General features: G+C 38.4%; 1 protein-coding gene across 7 annotated transcripts in view; it reads right to left on the bottom strand.

Moving 5' to 3' along the window:
- Nucleotides 1-22,949, bottom strand: part of LOC127573460 (protein tweety homolog 3-like) — a 139,156-nt gene that overhangs the window by 38,981 nt on the left and 77,226 nt on the right. For all 7 annotated transcript variants that reach the window (XM_052021704.1, XM_052021700.1, XM_052021702.1 and 4 more), the window contains exons 4-7: nucleotides 18,608-18,828; nucleotides 14,408-14,503; nucleotides 11,464-11,536; nucleotides 4,703-4,778 (exon numbers count right to left, since the gene is read on the bottom strand). In XM_052021704.1, coding sequence (XP_051877664.1) covers nucleotides 4,703-4,778; nucleotides 11,464-11,536; nucleotides 14,408-14,503; nucleotides 18,608-18,828 — 466 coding nt within the window. The remainder of the gene's footprint in view (nucleotides 1-4,702; nucleotides 4,779-11,463; nucleotides 11,537-14,407; nucleotides 14,504-18,607; nucleotides 18,829-22,949) is intronic.

Raw genomic sequence — 22,949 nt, 5'->3', positions numbered from 1 at the left:
CAGCATAAATCCATAAATACCAGATATATGGAAAAAATTAAAGATCTCTAATGATTAAATTAATTTATGTAGACCTCAAAATAATATCACCTTATCATAAGAATTTATTACACTTCTATGTTTGCAGTGAGGTCAATCTATGTTAGCTATAATCTATAATGTACATCATTTGAATTGAACTTCTAATCCTTCAAAATAGAAAAAATGTTTAAATTATTATTTTTATTACATGGATGGTCAACAAATGTAGAAAAGATTACATTTCCAGCATTCAAAATATTCTTTCTTTTACTTCAGCACTGAACTGACTACCACTTCCCTTCCGAGAATGCCCATCCTTGAAGTTTTGCTCTTTTATTATTTACAGTGAGATTGCAATTCATCTCCTTTACCTTCCTTACTTTGTTACTTTTTTGCATTTGATCATATGTGTGTGAAGCTTGCTTCAACACCCATGCCACCTTTCTCAGTTCCTTTCTTTGGCTCAGAATTAACCTTGGTGGAGTCCTACTTAAAACTGTACCCTTTGTGTTTGAATCCATCCAAGAGTCAACATAAGAGTTTAACAACAGATTATAATCCACTGCCTCTGTCCTCTTCAACAGCGGTTCTGCTGTTACCATTTGCAGCTTTAGATTCATCTTTTGGTCCCTTTAATATCCCATTACTTTACCTTTTTCCCTTGCTTTAACCCTTTATCATTAATCACACAGTCCATCCCCTCCAAAGCAGTCGTTTGCTTTCTTTCAGCCCCTACTTCTATGGGTCTAAACTTGCTCAAATTCTTTAAAAACCTCTTACAGTTCAATACGAAATATTCACTTTCACTCACTGCAGATTCTGCTTATCTACTGAGCACTTCCTGCAATTTCCACTTTAAATTCAGAAAAATCTCATTGCAGGAAGCAATGTTGGGAACATATCAATCCAGTGAGTTGTAATCTAAGTTCATGATTTCAATTACACTTACGGAGGATCCCAACAACGATACTTCCTTATGGCAAACAAAATGTATTGCCTAAAAAAATGTAGCAACAAGAATAACTGGAATACATGGTGGCAATGAAATCTTAAAAGGATTGTCTTGATTTCACCACCATAGTTGTAGAGCTTCCTCTTCACATTAGCCATTTACTTACACACTAACTGCTGACATAGAAGGCAGCCATCTGAGCCACTTCAATTCCACTTCCCATATCCACAGCCTCCTTTACTGCCACGTTGAGGCCAGACACAGGTTGGAGGAGCAACACCTCATATTCCACCTTGGTGGCCTCCAACCTGACGGCCTCAACATTAATATCTCTAACTTCCGGTAACCCCTCCCCTCTTCCCCACCCCCTTTTCCCCCTTCCCCCCCCTTTGTTTCCCCGCATTCCTGTGGCCCCCTCACCTCTTCTCTTTCCCCCTCCCTGCCCTCATGACCTGCACATCTATTCCCCACCTCCTTCCCTTCATTCCATGGTCTACTGTCCTTTCCTACCAAATTTCCTCCTCCTCCAGCCCTTTGCTTCTTCTACCCATCACCTCAGCTTTTCACATCACTCCCTTTCATCCCTCCTCCCCCACCCACCTACCTTCCCCCTCTCCTCCCCCACCAACCTACCTTCCCCCTCTCCCTGGACTCACCTTTCACCTGCCAGCCGGTGCTCCTCCTCCTCCCCCGACCTTTTTATTCTGGCTCTGCCCTCTTACTTTCCAGTCCTGATGAAGGGTCTCAACCAGAAACATCAACTGTTTATTTCCCTCCATAGATGCTGCCTGACCTGCCAAGTCCCTCCAGCATTGCAGTCACCTGAGTGTCAACATTAAGTTCCCATCACATGGCCAAGGCACTCTCTAATCCTGATCTAAATAGATTATTCCCATTCTACGCCTGCTCCTAGGAGAGTAATCGCATCCATCCCATTTTCCCTCTTATATCTCAAATGCCCATCAACTCTCCTGATTCTTTTGCCACAAACCAACACAAAGGGGAAAGGTTACAGCAGCCAACTAATCAACCAGCACCCAAGGTCACAATCAAACCTGGGTTTCTGGAGCTATGAGGCAGCAGCACTATCTGATGCACCCACTATGGAACCCACCACCATTAGTTGCAGTGACAATTCTCATGACATTTACTATGAGTTTAATTTGTTTTTCTCCATTATATCTTAACATAGAACATTACAGCACAGTACAGGCCCTTCGACCCACGACGTTGTGCCGACATGTTATCCTGCTCTAATATCCATCTAACCCTTCCCTCCATTTTTCTGTCATTCATGTGGCTATCTAAGAGTCTCTTAAATGTCCCTAATGTATCTGCCCCCACAACCTCTGCCAGCAAGCTGCAAGAAGTGCAAATTGTTAACAGCGTAGGTGAGGTCAGAATATCTGGGACCTTAGAGAATGATGGGGCTAACAGTGAAATTCCTTAATCAATATGATTTGAGCAGAGAGGAAATAAAAACAGAAGGAATTAGGACAAATTAAAGTCTAACTGGATAATGAGAAATAAAAAGATGCAACAAGCAGATTAAGAGCTAGAGAACAAAATCATTCCAATAATAATTAACTTTTTGCAGGAGTGAGACACCGTTGTTTAAATTGTGGCCCTTGATCCAAGGTTGAATGACATGTCAGAACCATAAATAATTTACAGAATCCTTGGGTTGTGAATCACCAGCTAACTTTGTATGGCAAGCACTATCCTTGTTTTCAACACAAACATAGCAATTTCTTAACACTCCTCAGGAGGCTGATAGCAAGTTGCTGTTTTTTTGCAAGGTTAATGGCAGACCGATGTGTAGTCATAACCCACAGTGCACCACTTCCCTGACACAAATTACTGGGTAATTGTATGTCGTATTAACTACTGCAGAACACGGCAGAGTTTTTGCATTAAACTCTGTGACACCTTTAACTTTCAAACCAATTTGTATTGAAGTGTATATCGGAGTGTCTACATCACATGGCCAAGGAACTCCCTAATCCTGATCTAAACAGATTATTCCCATTTATTGCTATACCTTAAAAGTAACATAAACAATGAATGACAAGCTGCATAATTATTGTCAGTAATGACCAATTGTTCGAAGGGTTGCAGCAAATTTCAGCTGTGGGGTAGACTCATACACATGTATGAAATTTGCACTTGAAAGCATTTCATGAATCAGGATGACAAATTTTACTCTAAAAGAACATAATTCATGATTAAAATCAACTTAATCATGTATTAAAAGTGCAGAATTTTAGAAGTACAAGACCACATTTACTTTGAAGTTCATCTAAAATACATCATGGCTGAGTGCTCCAGAAACTTATTCTGTGAAACATCACATTGCCTGATTAAAGCATAACACATCAATTAACAATACAGCTTTGACGATGTACATTCACTGTCTAGGACCCATCATGCATCAACAGTAAATAAATAATTCAGACCAAATTGTATTAGTAAGTGCCAAATTATCATAATGACTAACTAGGTTTCTTGACAAATATATTAACAGATGCTTGCGCAATTAATGAAAATCAGAAAATGCTGGAAATGCTCAGCAGGTCAGGCCCCATTTGTGGGAAAAGAAACTGTTAACATTTCAGGTTGAACATCTTTTGTTGGAACTGGGAAGGAGCCAAAAACTGCAGGGAGAGTGGGGGAGTGGGGGAATGTACCTGATAGGGTAAAACTAGGATAACCGTGGGCATAACTTATAAACAAGGTTATCCGGTCCATAAGTGAATGGGAGCAGTTAGAAAGTGATAATATAGACAAGGAATGTAGGTGTGCGAAATGCAGAACATCATACATTCATGGTAAGGTGAGCCTATTGAGAACAGGGAATTGGAAAAGGTAAAAGTGGCAGATGGCACCAGGAATGTCACAGATATACAAGTCATTCAGTTAAGATTGATTGCTGAAAGGAAATAGGCAGCCATTATTTTTGGATATCGAGACTCAACCTTTAGTCTTAACTAGACCAATATTTCCTTGATCAACTTCCAGTCTTCATCTACCTTGAACCATGGAGTAGAGAAGTTCAAAGACAAGTTGACCTCAAGCCTATCTACAGAGGAAGGTTTATTTATAACTACTAGTCTTTATGGAGTTATAATTAACTTCAGAAACTGCATTATATTTCAAGCAGGCATACATGTTCCAGGTAGAACTACTTCAAAAAGTAAAAGTCTTACAAAAGTTCCATTTACAAATAAACTTAAAAGTATATTCTTAAACAGGCAAATGAGCCACGATATCAGAACTTTGTCGGTTCTTTCGCTCCTGCATATTGTAAAACATTTTCCTGATGAATAATGCATGTTACCAATCGGTTCAGAATCTTAATATGGATAAATTAGAGCACTCTTATCCTTTTTGTTTTAAAAAAACTTGAAAGTTTTGCTAGAGCAAGACATAGGGAACACAAGAAGTCTATTGCACCTTTTAAGTGACTCTGATCTAAAAAGCAGCAAACCCAGACCTTCATTAATTGAGGTATTTTTCTAGTTAACTCCAAAACTGTTTAAATGTAGTTATTTTTGGGTCAACATCTCACAACGGCAATAAAGTCATTAGATTAAATACCAGCAGCCAGCTAACTGCAAGCCTATTAATTATACTTACTTTGTTAGAGCTCTCATTAACCTCAGCACCTGCATTTATGTTAAATTCAGAGAAATTTATTTCTTACTCAAGTTATGTTCAAAGACAACATACCTTTAGCAATAAGGCCATGTTTATCTGCCATTTTGGAAACATATACATCGGGAGACACACAGAAATCGCTTGAAGCCTGTTCAAGAGATGAAAATGCCAAATCAATAATGTAAAAATCCAAAATAAATGTAAACTGGAAGAGTACCTTTAAAAATTATTAATGTAATTTTTGTTAGTTACTACAGTTAGGGCTGCATGCATAAATTATTGCATTTAAATAGGGATGCAAAAACTTCCAATCACAAATATGCAGCAACATTGTTCTAAAGATGTCATAATGTGCTCAGTGAATAGGAAATGTTGTCAGCATCACTTCAATATGCTATCCAGAGATTTCTTACTTCATTGTTTAAACAATGACACTAGATATTTTCCAGTAACATTTTAAACCACCTCCATTCCCACAAACCCCAAGTCATTGCAAAAAATTCCAAAAATGCAGAAATCCTATATTCCCCTTCAACACTGAATTACAAAATAATTTTCACACGTCATTTTCTATTCTTTCATGAACATCTGGTTTATGACATTCAAGTTGTTCATTTATTCTAAAATAACTCAATATCGTGTAAGAGTAGTGAGTGGGGGTAGTCGAGCAGGGGACCAGGGGAGTTGGTGGGGAGATGCAGGGGGTAGAAGGTGTTAGGAAAGTGGGAGGTGTGGTGAGTAAATGAGAGAGAGTAAACAGTGAAAGGTGGAAGGGGTAGAATAAGGATGGTCCAACAGTTAACCACATTAAAAAGAATTTATTCACAAGTCTAAGGGCAATGAATGCCGTAAATGTTTGTAAAATCACTTGATGGCACTGCAAAATGCTTCCCAATTCTACTCCTCATGCATGATTAAAGAACATCACACCTGAAGCTTGAAAATGATATACACTTAATCCTCATTATCCACTGATTTGCTATCTGTGGATTCACATACTTGAGATCAGTCATGTGTTACAGGGAGTGCCAGTAAATATCTTGCAGTCCTCCAGGGCCTGCTCCTGTGGTGGCTGTGCCTGAGGGGAACTTCTGCCCGAGGATTCCCAGGAAACAGGACCATGTTACCACCCAGCCTCCCTCTAATTAGGATGAGACTTAATTATATGGAGCAGGGGCAGAGCTGAGCTCTGAATGACAGGTGCAATGCCCAGAAACCTTCCCAGTCTCACTAGGTTCAGACAAAGCAACAGCTCCAAAAATAAAAGAACAGAAGCAATTTGTCACAGATACAAGATACGAATCAGGCCGTTGGATTTGATGGCCTTCCCAATTGGAGATTGCTAGGATGAAGGTTGTTGTGGAGCAAAGTCCCATCCTCCCACTAAAGTAAATTCGAAGTTTCTAGAGCTGTGGTTTAGGAACAAGAAGAAACTACACAAGTTAATGGTTTTTTGTTTACATAGGAAGGGGCCTTAGTGGTGTCAGCAATTTCTGTTATCTGTGGGATATTGAGGACAGAGTGTAAATTCCTTATTTAGGAACTTGCCAGCTTCTTCTTCCATCATTTACGAAATCTGGTAGTAACAAGGAGTCTGTGGTGGCTTGGCAATGGTTGATTACAACTTGGCCAATTCCCAGGTTTTCAATTAAAAGCATTGCTGAAAGATTGACAGTAGATATTGAAGAAACATTGTGACTTTCAAGACAAATGGTAGAAGGAGTAACGTGGAGATTCATTTTGGGACAGTGCCTTTATATTCATAAAGTTTGGTGTGCACAAGTTGGAGGCAAATAGCTCCTCCTACTTATAGGAAACATAGACTGCTCCATACAAATAATCTGTTGAATTTGAGGTGGTTTAATTTCAATACCAGGGTAAAAATGACAGGGGCATTGCACTCAAAACATTTTACATGAACTAAACTACCCAACCATAAATAGCACTCTCAAGAAATCATTAGTGCCCACCATCCACTTGGATATGGCTCAAACAATTCCTTCCCCACATGCAGTTTGACTATTTCATGACAATTCATTTTGTGGGAAGGGAAAAGAGGAAGGGGAGGTAAAAAAAAATCAGACCCAATGTAGCACTCCTGCATTGGAAAATTGGGCTTTCCTCTGTAAACTCTGATCAAATCCAAGCTATGAAATCCAAAGTAATCCAGGACATTGCCAATTACACAACCTGGAACCTCAATGGAAGAATTATCATTGACAGCCAGCATTCACTCAGCTCCACAAAGCCCCGAAGGTTTATTCTGAAGAACAAGCAGATCTAACCGGACAAGAAGTAGGAAAACCACCAGTGCGCTTTTAAGACTTAACTCGAACAGATGTGTATGATCCATGGTGCCAAAGACTTGACAATCCTAACCTGCATCCCTGTATCAAAGCACTGTACAATATATATAATTGAAGTTTCCTTTCAGAGGGAGGCATCTGCACACTTCAATAAGCAAAAGCAATGTGTGTACCAATTTATCAGGAGCTTGATATGGACTATTACACATGTGCTAGATTAAAACACATGGAGAACACAAATGGGTAAATAGCGAACTGCATTAATTTTATTTGCCCATGTCATATTTAATTCTAATGCATGCCAGCATGCCTGTAATTTTCCTGATCTGTTTAACTTAATCCAGTAATAATTTCAAAAACTTTCCTTGTAACTTTCGAATAATATCAAGATGATTGCATTTTTGTCATAATCAGTTCTCTCATTCTCATTGAATTTATTTCCAAAATACGACTCAAGTGCATCCACTCAATATTCAATGCCAAATTTTTACATTTCCGTTCTGTTGACTCTGTCTTCCTTAAGCATACAAATTATTACCAGCTGTTCTGTCAGTTGCAGAACAACCTTCCAACACTTTGTGAAATATCTCTTGTGCAATTATCAGGTTTCCTTTCTAGAAAGCCTAGACCTCTATGCAACGATTGCCTGTTATGTCCTTTAGTATGTTTAAGGCTAGGGAGTTGAGAAAATGACTTGTTTTAAGCAATATTCTCTCAATAATTAAAATGTCTTAAATTTGAACATCAACACCAATTGGTATCACCAATTTAAGATATACAAAAGGAACAAATGTTTGCATGCTACTCTGAGCCTCTAAGGAATGCAACTATACAGTCAAATACACAAAGAGCTGGCACATTCTGGTCTCACATTAGGACCACCCTTCCCACTTTACTGTATGTTATTATACTAGATAACCTTGAGATTATTTTAACAATTGTACAACTATTGGCATATATGGCATGTTTAATGCAGCAAAACATCCCAAAGTGCTTTAGAGTAGGACTACTAAAAAAAAATGACATTGAACCATAAGGAAATATTTGAACAGATGACCAAAAAATGAGGCAGTTTTTGAAGAGCAGCTTAAAAGGAAACAAAGGAAGACAGAGAGGTTTATGTTGCGAATTCCAGAACTTAGGGTCTCAGCGAACGAAGGCAAGGCCACTAATGGTGGAAAAATTCAATTCAGGGAATATCAAGAGGCCAGAATTAAAGGACCACCAATATCTATTCTCAGTATCTTGTGGGGCTAGAGGTGGTCGCAGAGATGAAGCCACAAGGAATTTGAAAACATAAAATGAAGGTGTGGCTTAACCGAATCAATTTGGGTCAGCAAGCAGAGGGTGAAGGCTGATTAGAATAATGCAAGTCAAGACATGTGGAGCAGAATTCTGGATATCTCATGTTTATGAAATGTACAACAGCTAGTAGTATGTTAGAAACACCCCCAAAAAAAAGCCTTACCAGATTAATTTGTGTCACTAAATCACAAGACTATATTCTCAAGGAAGAATGTTTTATTGACCCAGATAACAAACTGATATGCAACCTATAATCTCCATTCACATACCAGCCAGAGAACAGAATGTTATTTAACTAACCTTTTAAATCATTCCAATGTAGAATGCAACATTTTTATAATCTTTATCACTATGCTGCTAATAACAATATCTAGACCTGCAGATTTTCACTCTTCTAAAATTCAAAAGTGAGAAAACAGATTACAAGCCCGCCTGATGGACACATTACAATCATTCATGAACAAAATGCATCTAATAAATCTCATAGTTTATTATTATTATGAACAAGGTTACTAACAGGTAACATTGCTTGCAATGATTGGTTTGCAATCAAGAATGCTAAACTTTGAAGACTCTCATCAAATAATGAGTCCAAATCAAGCTGGTGTTATGTATTGTGATGTAAATTACAGATTTTAACAAAATTATATTTGATCAGGACTAATGTAGAGCTTCTGAACGACATATACATTACAAAATATCTGCTGCTGCTTAATGACCCAGTAACGTGTTAAAGTTAGAACATGATTAGTTCGAAATAAAAACTGTCAGTTATAACCAGCAAGTTCAACTTTGGCTACTTTCAGGTGGACTTCCAAACAGCAACACCTGGAAAGGGAATGAAAAGACTACATATGTTCACATTATTCACTTTGCACAAAGTGAGAAATGTTACCATCTTTTCCTCTATAATGTGAGAAAAGAATGTTGACAGAGAGTACGAAGACTAGGCAGTGATGTAAGGCAAGACTTAAGGGCACAAGGTATATTTAGCATCTGCCAATGGTCCTGTAGTGAAGTGCTAAGTGTGGGTATGCATAATGGGCCTGCGAACTGCATCATGAGAATCACAGGTAAGCCGGAAGTGCCAGTCCATTTAGCTTCTGCCACTAAACACAGCACTGAATCCAGGAGCAGAGCACAAAAGTACTAGGCTGAGGGGCCGGATCCACTTTGCATCTGTCCCACTCAACTTGATGCAGTCATGGCTTTCAGGATCTATGCAAGCCTTGTGTAAGCTTCTAAGTAGAAGATTCCAGGATCTAAATATTCTTCTTTCAATGAGAAAACAAGACTATGGGATGACAATGAATCTTAAAAGCAAAAAGTAAAAACACACATACCAGGAAAGGAATGAAAAGACCAAGTCACTTTTCTCTGAAGAAAAAGCTGAGTAGAGACCTAACAGAGTCTTTAATAACTTTTAAAGGTCTTCATGGAGTGAATACAGAGAAAATGCCTCCACTTATGGGAAAGAACATAACCATGAGGTATCAATACAAGATAGTCACCACAAAATCTATAGGGATTTCAGAAGGAATTTCTTTAGCCAAAGGGTGGAGAGAACATAGAAATTACTACAGCTGAGAGTGGTTAAAGTGAATAATATAGATACATGTAAGGAGAGGCTGGACAAGCACAAGCAAGAATGGAACAGGGGATTAGGTTGACAGATTTAAGTATAAATGTTGGCATGGATTGGATATTCAATGCAATTTGTACAAGCAGATCAAGGAGAAACAGACACCAGTTTAAATTAAACAAGGAACATGAAAAATAATTTCAAAAAATACAAATGGAAAGTACACAAATTGGCATTCTAAAAAGGTGGCAGTGACAAAAGTGTAATCTGGAAGATGGGTGAAAAATGACTGAGGAAATGTTCACATTAATTATTCTTACTCAAGGACTATCTACATTTCCTCCAATTTTTAAACATAATGAAGTTTCCAACTTCTAAAAAATCTTAGAAACAGAGTCTCGCTGCAAATATAATCCATTGAGATTACATTCTATGATTAATCACAAATACAAACAAAACCAAAAACACTTGAAATTCAACATGACATTACTGAATTACACTGCATAAAAATTAGCAATATTCAGTGTGGGGAGAAAAAAATATGAAGTAACATTAATAGACTAGATAAATAATCAAGGACATATGATGATCCCATCCTCCACTTGTGTAAACTGATTCAAATGTGCTCAGGGAATGTCAAATTTCCCACTTGGATGTGTATATTTCAAGTCAGTGACAAATTAGATGTAAACAAAATGAAGATCACAAATGAGATCATGCACACCAGCACAGCCAGAGACCTGGGTTCAATCCTGACCTTGGGCACTGTCTTTGTGGAGCTTGTACATTCTTCCTGTGACAGTGTGGGTTTCATCTGGGTGCTCTGGTTTTCAGAGACATGCAGGTTGATAGGTTAATTGGCAAATGTAAATTGGCCTTGTTCTAGATGAGTGGCAGAATGTGGGGGAAGTTGATGAGAATGTACGGGGAATAAAAAAATTGGATTCATGTAGGATCAGCGTAAATTGATGGCTGGCATGGACTCAGTGGGCCGAAGGGTCTGCTTCTGTGCCTTGTCTCTCTACAAGTCTATGACACCATCTCTAAAATGTGATTCATTCATTCAGTGTGATACCTGTGAAAATGTGCAAAGCATTGCACAAAGCAGCTCTTCATCAAATAGATCAGTGGTGTGATTTTAGGAAAGCCATTTAATTAACAAAATAATCTTTGAATTAACATACTAATGCCTTGGCATAGTCAATATAATTTTGCACTGATTGACTGCAGCAGAAACACCAAATAGTATGCAGGTTACCAGTGAATTTTACTTTAAAACAAGTGAACAATGGGCAGCACTAATGGTGCAACAGTTAGCACTACTGCCTCACAGCTCCAGGCACTTAGGTGTCATTCAAGAGCTTGTACGTTCTCCCCATAACTGAATGGGTTTCTGCTGAGCATTCCCATTTCTTCCCACACCCTAAAAGTATGCTGGTAGGTTAATTGGCTAGTGTAGTTTAACCCTTAGTGTAAGCAAACTGCATAAAGAATGAAACAGGAGTGGGCATGTGAGAAAGAATAAGCTGCAGGGCTACAGGGAAATAAGAGCCGGAATGGGATTGCTCTGCCAGAGCCAGCATGGATATGATGGGCTGAATGGCCTCCTTCTGTGACACAAGCAAGCATGCAAAACTCACCACTGAAACTGCCAGTTCCAGACCTAAAGAACTCCAGCTGATAATCAAGGTTAACACTCCCAGGAGAGCAGCACTGTAGAGGAAGAAATGTAATACGAGAAATCATTGCTGTATTAAAAATAACACAAGAGGTCAATAGCAAAACACTTCACAAAAATTATAAGCTTGCCTTGCTAAAATATTAATCTTAAAAATAAAAGTTCACAACTTTCCTGATTCCCAGAAGAAAATTAAATTCAGTTTAAATACATTACATTTCAATCTCTGGCAAATAAAACAGATTGTTTTAAAATCTTTAGATTCATTTTATCATGTCCTTCTTGATGAAAGCTCACCAATCTGAACCAATGAGCTGGATCATTCTGGACTGGACCCATTATATTGCTGTTTCTGGTTACTTGGTCCAGATGTGGAGGGTCTATCTTGCCGGACCTCTTTCCCTTGAGTCAAGCATCAAACCCCTTATGACAACTTGGCCACAGTCAAAGTACAAGGTCCCACTTTCACAGCACTCCAACAGGCTTTCACAGCAGTCAAAGTTGGGGTGGAAAATTCCCTTCTGTCATTGAATTTAAGTTTTTAAATGTCTCTAACACAGACATATAAAAATAATTAAAATGGAAGCAAATAATTAAAAATAAAAATGTAAACTTTTCTTTACAAAACTAACAACAAAAATACATAGAGAAATAGTAAACTAAAGCAAAACAATTTAAAAACTACCCCTTTGCCTCCTAACATACAGGCCAAGAATCTCATTGAAATCTACCCTGGTGCACATCTCAGTGGCAATTCCCCAGCATTATGCTGAGGAACTCCATTAGGACTGAATCTGCAAGTCCTCGACTCTCAGGTGCCTGCAGATTCTGGAGGTGAAGCCCAACCACTTGCTTAATAGAATAGTCAGAACAGCATGCAATAGGTTCCACAGCCTACAGATGCGATCAAGACTCTGCCATCCTACTACTTTCAGTCACGAATAGCTGTGGAGTATTACACAACTAACAGGAAGTATCGCCATCAATATCTTCAGCCCCAACAATGGCAGAGCCAAGGATGCAAGTGCCAAAGGCTGAAAAACTCACAACCACATTCGGGCACATGATTTCTGAGGCAATGTCCTTGGGTCACTACTGACAAGAATTATATCTGAACCGGCCACATACATACTATGGCTAGAAATGCAGGACCCAGGTTGGGTATCCTGAAATGAGTGACACCTGAAATCCTAAAGGCATTCCACATCCACAAACTAAGGCACAGGACAGATCTATAACAGAATACTCTTGGTTGGATTGGTGTAGCTCCAAAGCTCAACCAGCTTGACACTACCCAAAAAATTGCCTACTTGACTGACACCTCACCTATCAGCCTGAGCAATCACCCACCTATATTAAAGCACTTCTTCACTGCAATGCAGTATCTAAAAAAATGCACTATGTTTACTTCCCAAGGCACTTTAACAGCACCTCTCAAACTTGCACCACCAAGACAGACAAGGACACAACCACTTGCAGGTTCTCCACCCTGCCTTGAAAATACACTGCTAGTCCTTCATCACTGAATCCAAATCCTGGAACTCCTTGCATAACATGACGGTATCTGCACTGCTGTTGAAGCAGCTCATCAAGGTTAATCAGAGATGGGCAAAAAGGTTGACAAGGCCAGCAATGCTCATAACCTGTACACGAATTAAAAACTTCTGTTTTAACAAATGAAATAGGATCAATAGTAATGCTGCTTCTTAAATATTACTGCTATAGATGTTTTATATGGAAAAGATATAATTTAGTAACTGAAAAGTTAAAAAACTGCAGATGCTGGATATCTGAAAAAAGTGCTATAGATATTCAGCAAGTCTGGCGGCATCTGTGGAGAAAGAAACAGAGTTAATGATTTGGGCTGATGATGATTCTTGAGAACTAGAAAAGATGAGAAGTGAAACATGTTTTAAATTGCAGAGTGGACAGTATGAAGGGAATATCTGTAATCAGGGGAGACTGAATATCACAGGGGTGGTGGGGGGGCCACCTGATGGGGCGGTGACTCTAACCTATTACGGAACGATTAACAAGTTCACACTACTCTCTCAGTGCCAGCACCACTACCATTTGTGTCATTCAATCTCTTGATCGCCACCTTATTGTAGACATTCCATTTATTCTCTCCACCAGATTGTCAGCAATTTAAAATATGACTGACTTTCAATCTTTTCTTCTTCTGCCAAGAAATCAACCTTGAACCTTATCATTGTTTCCTTCTCCAGAGTCTGCCTGACCCACTGAGTATTATATATTTAATGTCACAGTAGTACGATGCCATCAGGCAGAATGATTAAAAAAGGAGAGGAGTAATCCACAAGCAGCATATAGGTCACCAAGTTTATTCAGCTCGTAGCAGTGCTATGCACAGAGCAGCCAGGTTCCATGGGTGAGCTGAAACAGTGGTGTGAATGCTGTTAACTATTTAACAAAGGGTTATGATACTAAAGTGCTGGGAAGGGGAAGGAAATTGGCCAGGGTTCCAATTTTAATTCCTCTGCTGGAAGTACTTGTGCAGACACTGGGAAAGGATTAAATATCTTGCCAATATTCATTTTTTTTTAATACTCACATCTCAGTCAGTCAGTCTTTGCCCTCAAAAGAGGAAAACAAGTGGAAATGGTGGATAAAGAGAAAAAAAAATCACTAAAATAAGTGATCCTGCAAGTTCTCACCCCCGGATATGAAACAGAGTAACAAGTATTGAGCGTTACAGAAAGGTGAGTTATTGAAGTAATTTAATTTCTTCCTCCTGCCACCTTTCCTACTTAACCTGGACAGAACTATGAATACCACCGAGCAGCAGCAACATATTCCCTTTAGTAGTATCTTTTTTAAAAATACAACCAAACCAGACTAGCAGAAGATACAGTGAATACACTCCAACACATAATCACACTTACCAAATAAGGATTGCTTTTGAGTTTCTAATTAATCCAAACAGCACCAATAGACAGATAAGAACATCAAAAAGTAGCAGGCCAAGATAACCCAACCACCTTTGAAGAGAAACAACATACTTAATAATGTAAACAAAGGCAGAATTATTTCACTAGCATCATATACCACTTATTGATAAAAATCATTGTTAAATATCAAATTTCACCAAAATGCCTAAAAAAACTGTTCTCATGTAGAATTGCATTTAACCTCCTCTGGGATTTCCTGCATATAACATGGCTGAGATCAAAAGCTCACTGCATCAGTAATACTGCTGTGCCATGATGCTTTACCCAATGCTAAACAGGAAAGCATTACTGCAATTGTTAAAATAACTTTTTCCATTTTGAGAGCAATATAGAACAAAACTGTCATTTGACTTTTTAAACACTAATATCCACACTAATTTTCTAGTGAATAAGACTTCACATACAGTTATTTGTTACATTTAGATGAAAGTGATATTTTAGTCTTTACTTAATTGCAAATTGACAGCTATGAGGCATTATCAAAACTCTGTAAACTATGGTACACTGCTTTAACTTACGTGCACTGCAAAAGAACTGCATTTTAGAATAATATGCAAATTATTAATGTTAACAAGGTCAGTCAGTTTGGTAGCCTGTGAGTGGTACGGTACTACAGGGATCAGAGCCTGGGCCCCAACAACTCACAAATATAATTCGAATTTGCTGATGAAAACTCAGAGAAAACATGTAATGAAGAGGCTTCAAGGAGGACATTGACAAGGCGATTTGGGGTGGAAAACAACATGGCAGGGAGGCATAGTGTGAAAGTATGCAAAGTTATCCACTTTGTTAGCAGAAAAAAAAGAGATTAGAGACACTGCTGTTCTTTTTTAAAAATAAGAGATTGGGAGGACTTGACATTCAAAGAGACCTGGGATGCCCTTGTTCATAAGTCACTGAAGGCTGATCTGCAAATGTAGCAATGAGTTAGAAAGGCAAATGGTATGTTGGCCTTCATTGCTATAAGATACGAGTTCAAGAGTAAAGATATCTGACTGCAATTATACAGGGCATTTGTGAAACCACACCTGTAGTATTAAGTAGAATCTTGATTTCCTCATGTATAAGGCAGATAACATTGCATTGGAGGTAACCATGCTGGCTACTAGAATGACTGGTCTGCCATCCAGTAAGAGATTGAACTATCTTGGTCTATATCTTTCAAAGTTTAGAAGACAGGCTACTTCATTGAACTATAAAATTCTTAGAAAGGCTCTACAAGGCAGATGCAGGAAAAATGTTTTCCTTGGTTGTAGAGCCTAGAATTAGGAGTCAAAGCATCAAAGTAAGCAGCATACCATCTAGAAATGAAAAAAAAAATTCTTCATTCAAACAGGGGATCATTGGAATTCTCTACCCTGGAGCAGTGAAGAGACCCAGTCATTGATTTCATTTAGAACTGAAACCAATAGAGTTGAATATGAAAGGAATCAAAGAATATGAGGATGCAGCAGGAAAACAGCAGTGAGTTAAAGATTAGCCATGATCTTATTTAATGCTGGGCCAACTGGAGGGCCAGGTAGTTTACTTCTGTTCCCATTTCTTATATCCTTAGAGCCTCCTACATGAACAGTGCTACATTCCTTGCTACACTGTTCAGAGTTGTTGTAACATTGGCTGGATTAATATAGTCAAATCGTATTTAAATTTTGTTGCATGATATTCTGGGATATTTAGAATTCCTTGGTATTAAATGTTGTGACTATTTAAATCATCAAAGAAAGAATAAACAAAAACAATTAAGTCACAAACGCACAAGTAAAAATGTTAAAGAAATGCATTCCGCCTCTTACTTTCAAATAATTGTTCAATTTTACATTTGTAATAAAGTAATCCTGATTACCTCATATACTATGTGCTGAACAGATTAAGAAGTTAATTGCATGAATGTTGCTGGGACTCAGGAAGATAGAAAAAGAAATAAACTATTGAGACTCTTGAGCCTGTTTCATCATTCATTAAGATCATGGCTGACTGACGACCAAACCAACCTTGTTCGTTGAAGATATTAGGCAAATGAGATAAAGATGTACTGTTCTCCAATTTAGAATAAACAATTGCCGAAGCTTCAACTGCTGTTTTTGGAAGGGAGTTCCAAGTTCTACAGTTCTTTGCACGTAGTGTATCTAACCTCACTCCTGCATGAATTTTTCTTAAACTGGGAAAGAATATTACAGGTGAGCAGAATAAGAATACATTTAAGTGACAGAAACAGCCACAGATGAAAAATTATGAATGATTGTGGGAGAAGAGAGAATGGGTGACAGTATTTTTAAAGGATTCTATCAAAGTACAAGAATGCACATCTGAGGGGTTACAATGAGAGGGGCCCTTTCGAATAGCGTAGGAAATGGCAAGGAAAATAGTTCAGCTCCACAGTACTTTACATGCTGCCAAACAGGAAATATGATCAGGGCAGAATCAGAATCACAGACAAATCAGAAATATTAGTTAATATTTTTTAGATAAAAAATGGCTACAGATTCTATTGTGTTTTAGGATTAGAATTATTGTAGAAATTTAGTTTAAGATCCTCATTGCTTCCTTTAGCAAACGATTAAAATCTGTAACTCAATGCAGCTACATCAAGAGCATTTAAAAATATATATATAAAACAGAAAATAAGCTACCCAATGCAAACATAGTGAAGCCAAAACAAATTGAAATAAAGGAATGGTTCTGATTATTTCAAAATAGAATCCACATGGAGATTAAGAAAGGAAAAAGGAAGTGAAGGAGGATGGAAAATGGTATAACACATGATATGCATCATGAGCCACTCAGCAGGGGAAAGATACGCAAAGCAAATCACTAATAGCAGTTAAGTCATTTTAACCATCTGATGTTATAATGAGCTATTGGGTCAATGTAAAAAGCCCATTTTAGGAGTGCATCCTGTGATGCTTCACAAATTACTTTGGGCTCAGAAAAACGTTAACAATCATTATATAAATTCACTTGTCAAATAATAAAAATATATAAGGTACGCTAACTGTTGAGGTGAGAATAGCCTCCATTAAAGAAATATTTTAAGATTCTGTGGGTCTGAAAAAAAAAATACATTACTGAAGTTCTAATAAAACACACAAATCACTACAGGAAAAAAAAGACTATTTAAAGATGCAGGACCGAATGCACTACCAATTACACAGCTAGTTTTAAGTGCAAGCAAATACTGGAGAATCACCAGATTTGATTAAATTTATACTCTTATGTTATTGAGATCATATGCCGGAACTTAGAGTTTCTGGAATGATATTAGCACTTGCCAAACACTTTTATAGATACCAGAATACATATTCAAAGCAACTGGTTAAAATTGATGTTCTTAATTTCTCAAGAAGAGGTACAAGTTTATAGGTAGATGGTTTGATAATACTGCAGACAAGTGGCCACTTGCATTCAAACGGAACAACTTTTACTGATAGGATCATTAAGACGACAAATAATTGGCACAATAGCCCTGCTCAGTCCGAAATATGGCTGCTGTCAGCTTGCACTGAGCTACACTGGTAGCAGTTATGGAGAAAAACATTTCTGAATGGTATGGTGTCCTTACTAGCCAAGGATCCATGGGAATAATGAGGGACAAATTAAGAAAATAATGAACCAGCAGAAAGAAAATGAATAACACAAAAACACAAGTGATCATAAAACAACCTGAAATAGGTTCCATAAAAACTGACAGAAATTTAAAGTAGTCAAGGATAATAATGCTGAAACTTTCAAAAAGTACAGAATCAGCATAAATTACTTAACACTTCTCAGATTTCCCTGCTTTAAAGTTCCTATCCTACAAATAGATTTCTGATTGCAAGATTGATAGGGAGCTCTTTGTCAAGCTGATGAATGCACTTTATGAATGACATGCCCAAAATTTTCAAAACGACTGACCACTGACATTCTAGTCTCAAAGCAAAAATTGAAATGAAGGTAGACCTTTGATGCAAATAATGGGAAAATAAATGCCACAGTGATGAAACTATAAATATTTTTTTAAGACTGAGCGCATGATGTTGCATCCACTCATTACAGCCTGACCACGGGACTGCTCGACACTAATAAAATTAAATTGTTTTTAACTCCCCAAAACAAATATTTTTCACTGAAAAATTAAGTTTTATGGATACCTACCTGTAATAATCATATAGCTCGATAAGAACAGCCAGGTCTTCCAAAGAGACATCACTCTTTTCCCAAAATGGAATTTTAGTTAGCTGTCTACCGAGATTTCCAAGAAGATCCTTTAATTTCTGCACACTCTCTAGATATCGTGGTTCCTTTGCAAACAAATCCTGCAAGGTACGAAGACTTCCTTCTACTGTCCGATTCAGATCTCGAGAGCTCTCAGAAACCTGCATTTAAAAAAATGTAGGTTAAAAATGATAAGAACTCTTGCAAGTTGTCTGCATCTCCCTTCAAGTTCTATGATAGCACGATAGTAAGATTTGCACATTTCCTCTATTACTGAATAGGATTCATAACATGGATATGACCTGCACTTTATTTTAAGAATTAGGTCTCAGATTGACTGCATGCTAAATAATTCAGCATGCTATTGTTCAGATGCCAGTTAATATGCATTGGTGGGTATACTGCTCAAAAAGAAATACATTTCAGAAGCATTTCACAAAACCTGTGAAGTTTCTAAATGTTAATAAATAATTATTTCCATAATACTATAAACATTAAATAAAACATTCAAGTAAACTTGGGAGAAGCTCCAGTTACTGCAAAGATGCTGACCCTGGACAAAAACTTTGCAGGACAAGCACCCCAGATTCAATTTGACATACAAGAATGAGTTGCAGCTAGCTCTGATTTTCTTGGAGATTGAAACTGACCAGCCCAACATGAAATGACCCAATTCCTTTTAAAAATCCTAGTTTGAGACTATCGAGTTCTGAAAATCAGACTATTGTTACTGCAAAGGGCTTTTTTTGAAATGTGAAGGAGAAACTATTTATCTCCCAAAAATTTACAAACAGAGATAGGAGGCCATTTATTCCCTTGAGCCTGCGCCAACCTTCAATTACATCATGGCTTTAAGTTTATTCACCTGTACTAATTTTGTACATTAAAACCCTTACCCATCTCTTGTTACAAACATTTAACTGAACTAGCCTCAATTATTATTTGAAGGATTCCAGATTCTCAATATGCTTTAGGAAGTACTTCCTGACAGCATTCCTTCAGACCAGCCTTAATTTTAAGATTACACATTCTGGTTCGAGGCTCCCTTATGAGGAAATAATTTCTCTATCTGCATTATCAAATCCTTTAATCGTCTTAAGTACCTCACTCAGATCATCCCTTAATCTTATATAGTCATAGGAAAACAAGCCTAGCCTATGCAATTTACAATTTAATCCTTTTAGCTTTGTATAGTTCTAGTATGTGCTTTATCACTTCCATGGCCAATAAATATACAGTATACTTCGAGGTACAGTGCCTAGATCCAAATACAGTTCCCTAAATGGCTCCTAACCACAGCCTTATGCAACTGCAATAACCTTCAACTGCTTGCAATAAAGCTTAATCACAGTAAAATAACTACAGTGCTGGTAAATACAAGATAAAATTTTGTGAGATGTTTTAACCAGTGGAAGAATGAAAAATAATTTAACATTCCATGATGATTCACAAACAGCTGGTCTGTCAGTGCTGTTTAACAGGTCCATTGCTAACCCAAGCTAATCAACTTAGTTTCTGAGAGAAGTTAGTTTTGACATAAATGCAGGATCAAGCCTTAAAGGCACAGCTGCATTCAGACAGACAGCTAAGGACTGAGACAAGGATAGAATAAAGGAGACAAATTACAAAATCAGCTTCTAGCAAGGCAACAATGAAATAGGGCTGCATATCACATTATTTTCTTTTACAGTATTACTTAACTTTGTACTGACGTAAATAAATGAAACACAAAATAACATTATACGTGCTCACTGTCCTGTGAAAATAAAACCACTCGATAATTTGTCCTGAGCTTCACCTCATTTATTGACAATTTGGTCCACAAGAGACTGATGAAGTAAATTCATAATGGTATCCCCAGGTTATGCTGTTATATAAGTGAATTATAGGGCAGCTAGACTCAATTACAATAAAAATATACTTGGATCACTTAAGGGATTGACCAAACTCAGAGCACTTAAGAGAATGTCCAAGCTAGCAAAGGTATCTCTGCCAGATCTAAATTTATAACATGTCTCTCTGGATTTCCTCATGAATATAAATGCAATGTATTGCTCTTACTCACCAGTTATTTTGAATAAAAATCCTCAACGTGGCCTTCCAGCCAACATTCTCAAGTGAGAGGTTTAGGAGAAACAACATTCTTTGTTTCTTCTCTCCCAAGACTTATTTCAACAGAGCTCATAAGAGTTTTTTTGTCAGTGTACCTTAGGTCATTACACCCATTGATGAATTTACTTGTATTCTTCAGGTAAGAACCAGAATAAATTCAGAATATTTTCCATTTTAATCTGTCCAAACGTAAATGGAGTTTAAATTTTTTTCTAGAGACAGTAGAATTTTGCAGACTCTTTCACTACCTAAACATTTACTTTGTCCATCATGGGCACACCACATCTGTAATGTGTACCATCTACATAATGCATCACAGTTGCTCCCTAAGTCACATTAACAATATCTGCCAAACCCATGACCTCCAGCACTAAGGACATAGCCTAATGAAAAGGACGGCTCATTAACATCCTCACAGCCAGATACTGAGGATCTGCAAATCCTTCCATCACACTCTGTATGACAGAAAGACCACAGACAGCACAGCCTCCGGAACATCCAGTCCTCTATCTCGGACAATGAGTATGGACTAACCACTAACCCTGGAGAAGAAGCTGAAAAGTTGCATCTATTCCCTCGAGACAAACGAAACTAATGAAAGCAACAGCTTACCAGCCGAGGTGCATTTGGCTCTGTGAGACTAGATAATCCCAGACCTGCTGCATACAATGTACAGAACTGGCAGTATGTCAAAATCCACAAAGAAGAGCATCATCACCCTCATCTACAAGCAGAAGGGGGAAGAGGACGGACATCAGATATTGTTGACCCATATCACCACTGAATATGGATTACAAAGTCATTACCAATCAGGTGATCCACCCAGACCAAACCAACATAGTACCCTGCAGGAAAATCTCTGCCAGCCTTGCGTTTCTCAGAGATATCACTGCTTACATGTGGGATGGTGGGTGGACACTTGCCTGGTCAGCTTGGATCAGGAGAAGGCCTTTGACAGAATATCACACACATACACTGTAGTGTAGCAGTTAGGGTAACACTATTACAGCACCAGCCACCCGGGTTCAATTCCGGCTGCTGTCTGCAAGGAGTTTGTCAGTTCTCTCCATGTCTGCGTGGGTTTCCTCCAAGTCCTCCAGTATTCCCTCACATTCCAAAGACGTACACGTTAGGAAGTTGTGGGCACACTATGTTGGCGCCAGAAGCGTGGCGACACTTGCGGGCTGCCCCCAGAACACACTATGCAAAAGATGCACTTCATTGTGTTTCAATGTAAGTGTGACTAATAAAGATGCCTTACGTGCTCTCCAAAATGGGCTTTGGGGATGGAATTAGGAATTGGACACAATTGCTCTACACAGACATCAGTAGCGCAGTCTAAATTAACAGGTGAGAAACGGAAAGCTTATCCATCAAATCTGGAGTCAGGCAAGGCTGCGAACCTTCCTGTCTTGTTGTATTGTATTGAGCTCTTTACCAAACCCATCAGGAAGGACATGGGCCTCACAGGAGTGATGATACCAGGCACTCAGATCAAAGCCTCACTTCATAGGAATGACATCTTCAGCTCAGGCCCATGGTCAGTCCACAGATTGAAAACATCTGCAACAAGTTTGAACTGGCCTCAAGAGCCAGAGTCAATCGCAGCAAGCAAGGCCATATTCATTGACATTTGGCTCAAGGGATCCTCTATTCCCTTTACCATCAAGTCAGACAACTTGGGAGGTGCTGGGGATCTGGTTTGGAGGTGGTGAAGATGCCATCACTACTGTCGCATGTGGCGTGGTTGTGGCCCTTACCCCACTCCTGCACCATGGCAGCCGCCCAAGCCATGTTCCATTTTATCTGGAGATCCAGGATGGAGGGGGTCATAATGTACAAGTCTCTAGACTTGTAGACTCTAGACTCATACCCAACATTGCCAGTATCCTGATGGTCATCTTTGTCCATGGCTGCATCAAGCTGTACATAGAACCAAAGTATGCTAACACCAAGAGTCACTAGGGGCGGAGGTTCTACCCGTGCCTGGTGATGCAAAGGATGGGCCTGGCCTCATTGCCTTACAATGTCCAATTGAGTTGGATCTTACTGCACTACCTGTCCTTCGTAGAAAAGTTTCTGCAGAAAAATACCTTTGACCACAAGTCCACCAGGCAGTGGTCAGCCCGGAATGTCCTACTGACCCTGTGGGAGAAGGGCACAATGAATC

Source organism: Pristis pectinata, chromosome 8 (genome assembly GCF_009764475.1).
Source record: "Pristis pectinata isolate sPriPec2 chromosome 8, sPriPec2.1.pri, whole genome shotgun sequence".
Lineage (NCBI taxonomy): Eukaryota > Metazoa > Chordata > Chondrichthyes > Rhinopristiformes > Pristidae > Pristis > Pristis pectinata.
The sequence above is the reverse complement of the archived record's forward strand: the minus strand, read 5'-3'. Positions and strand labels throughout refer to the sequence as shown.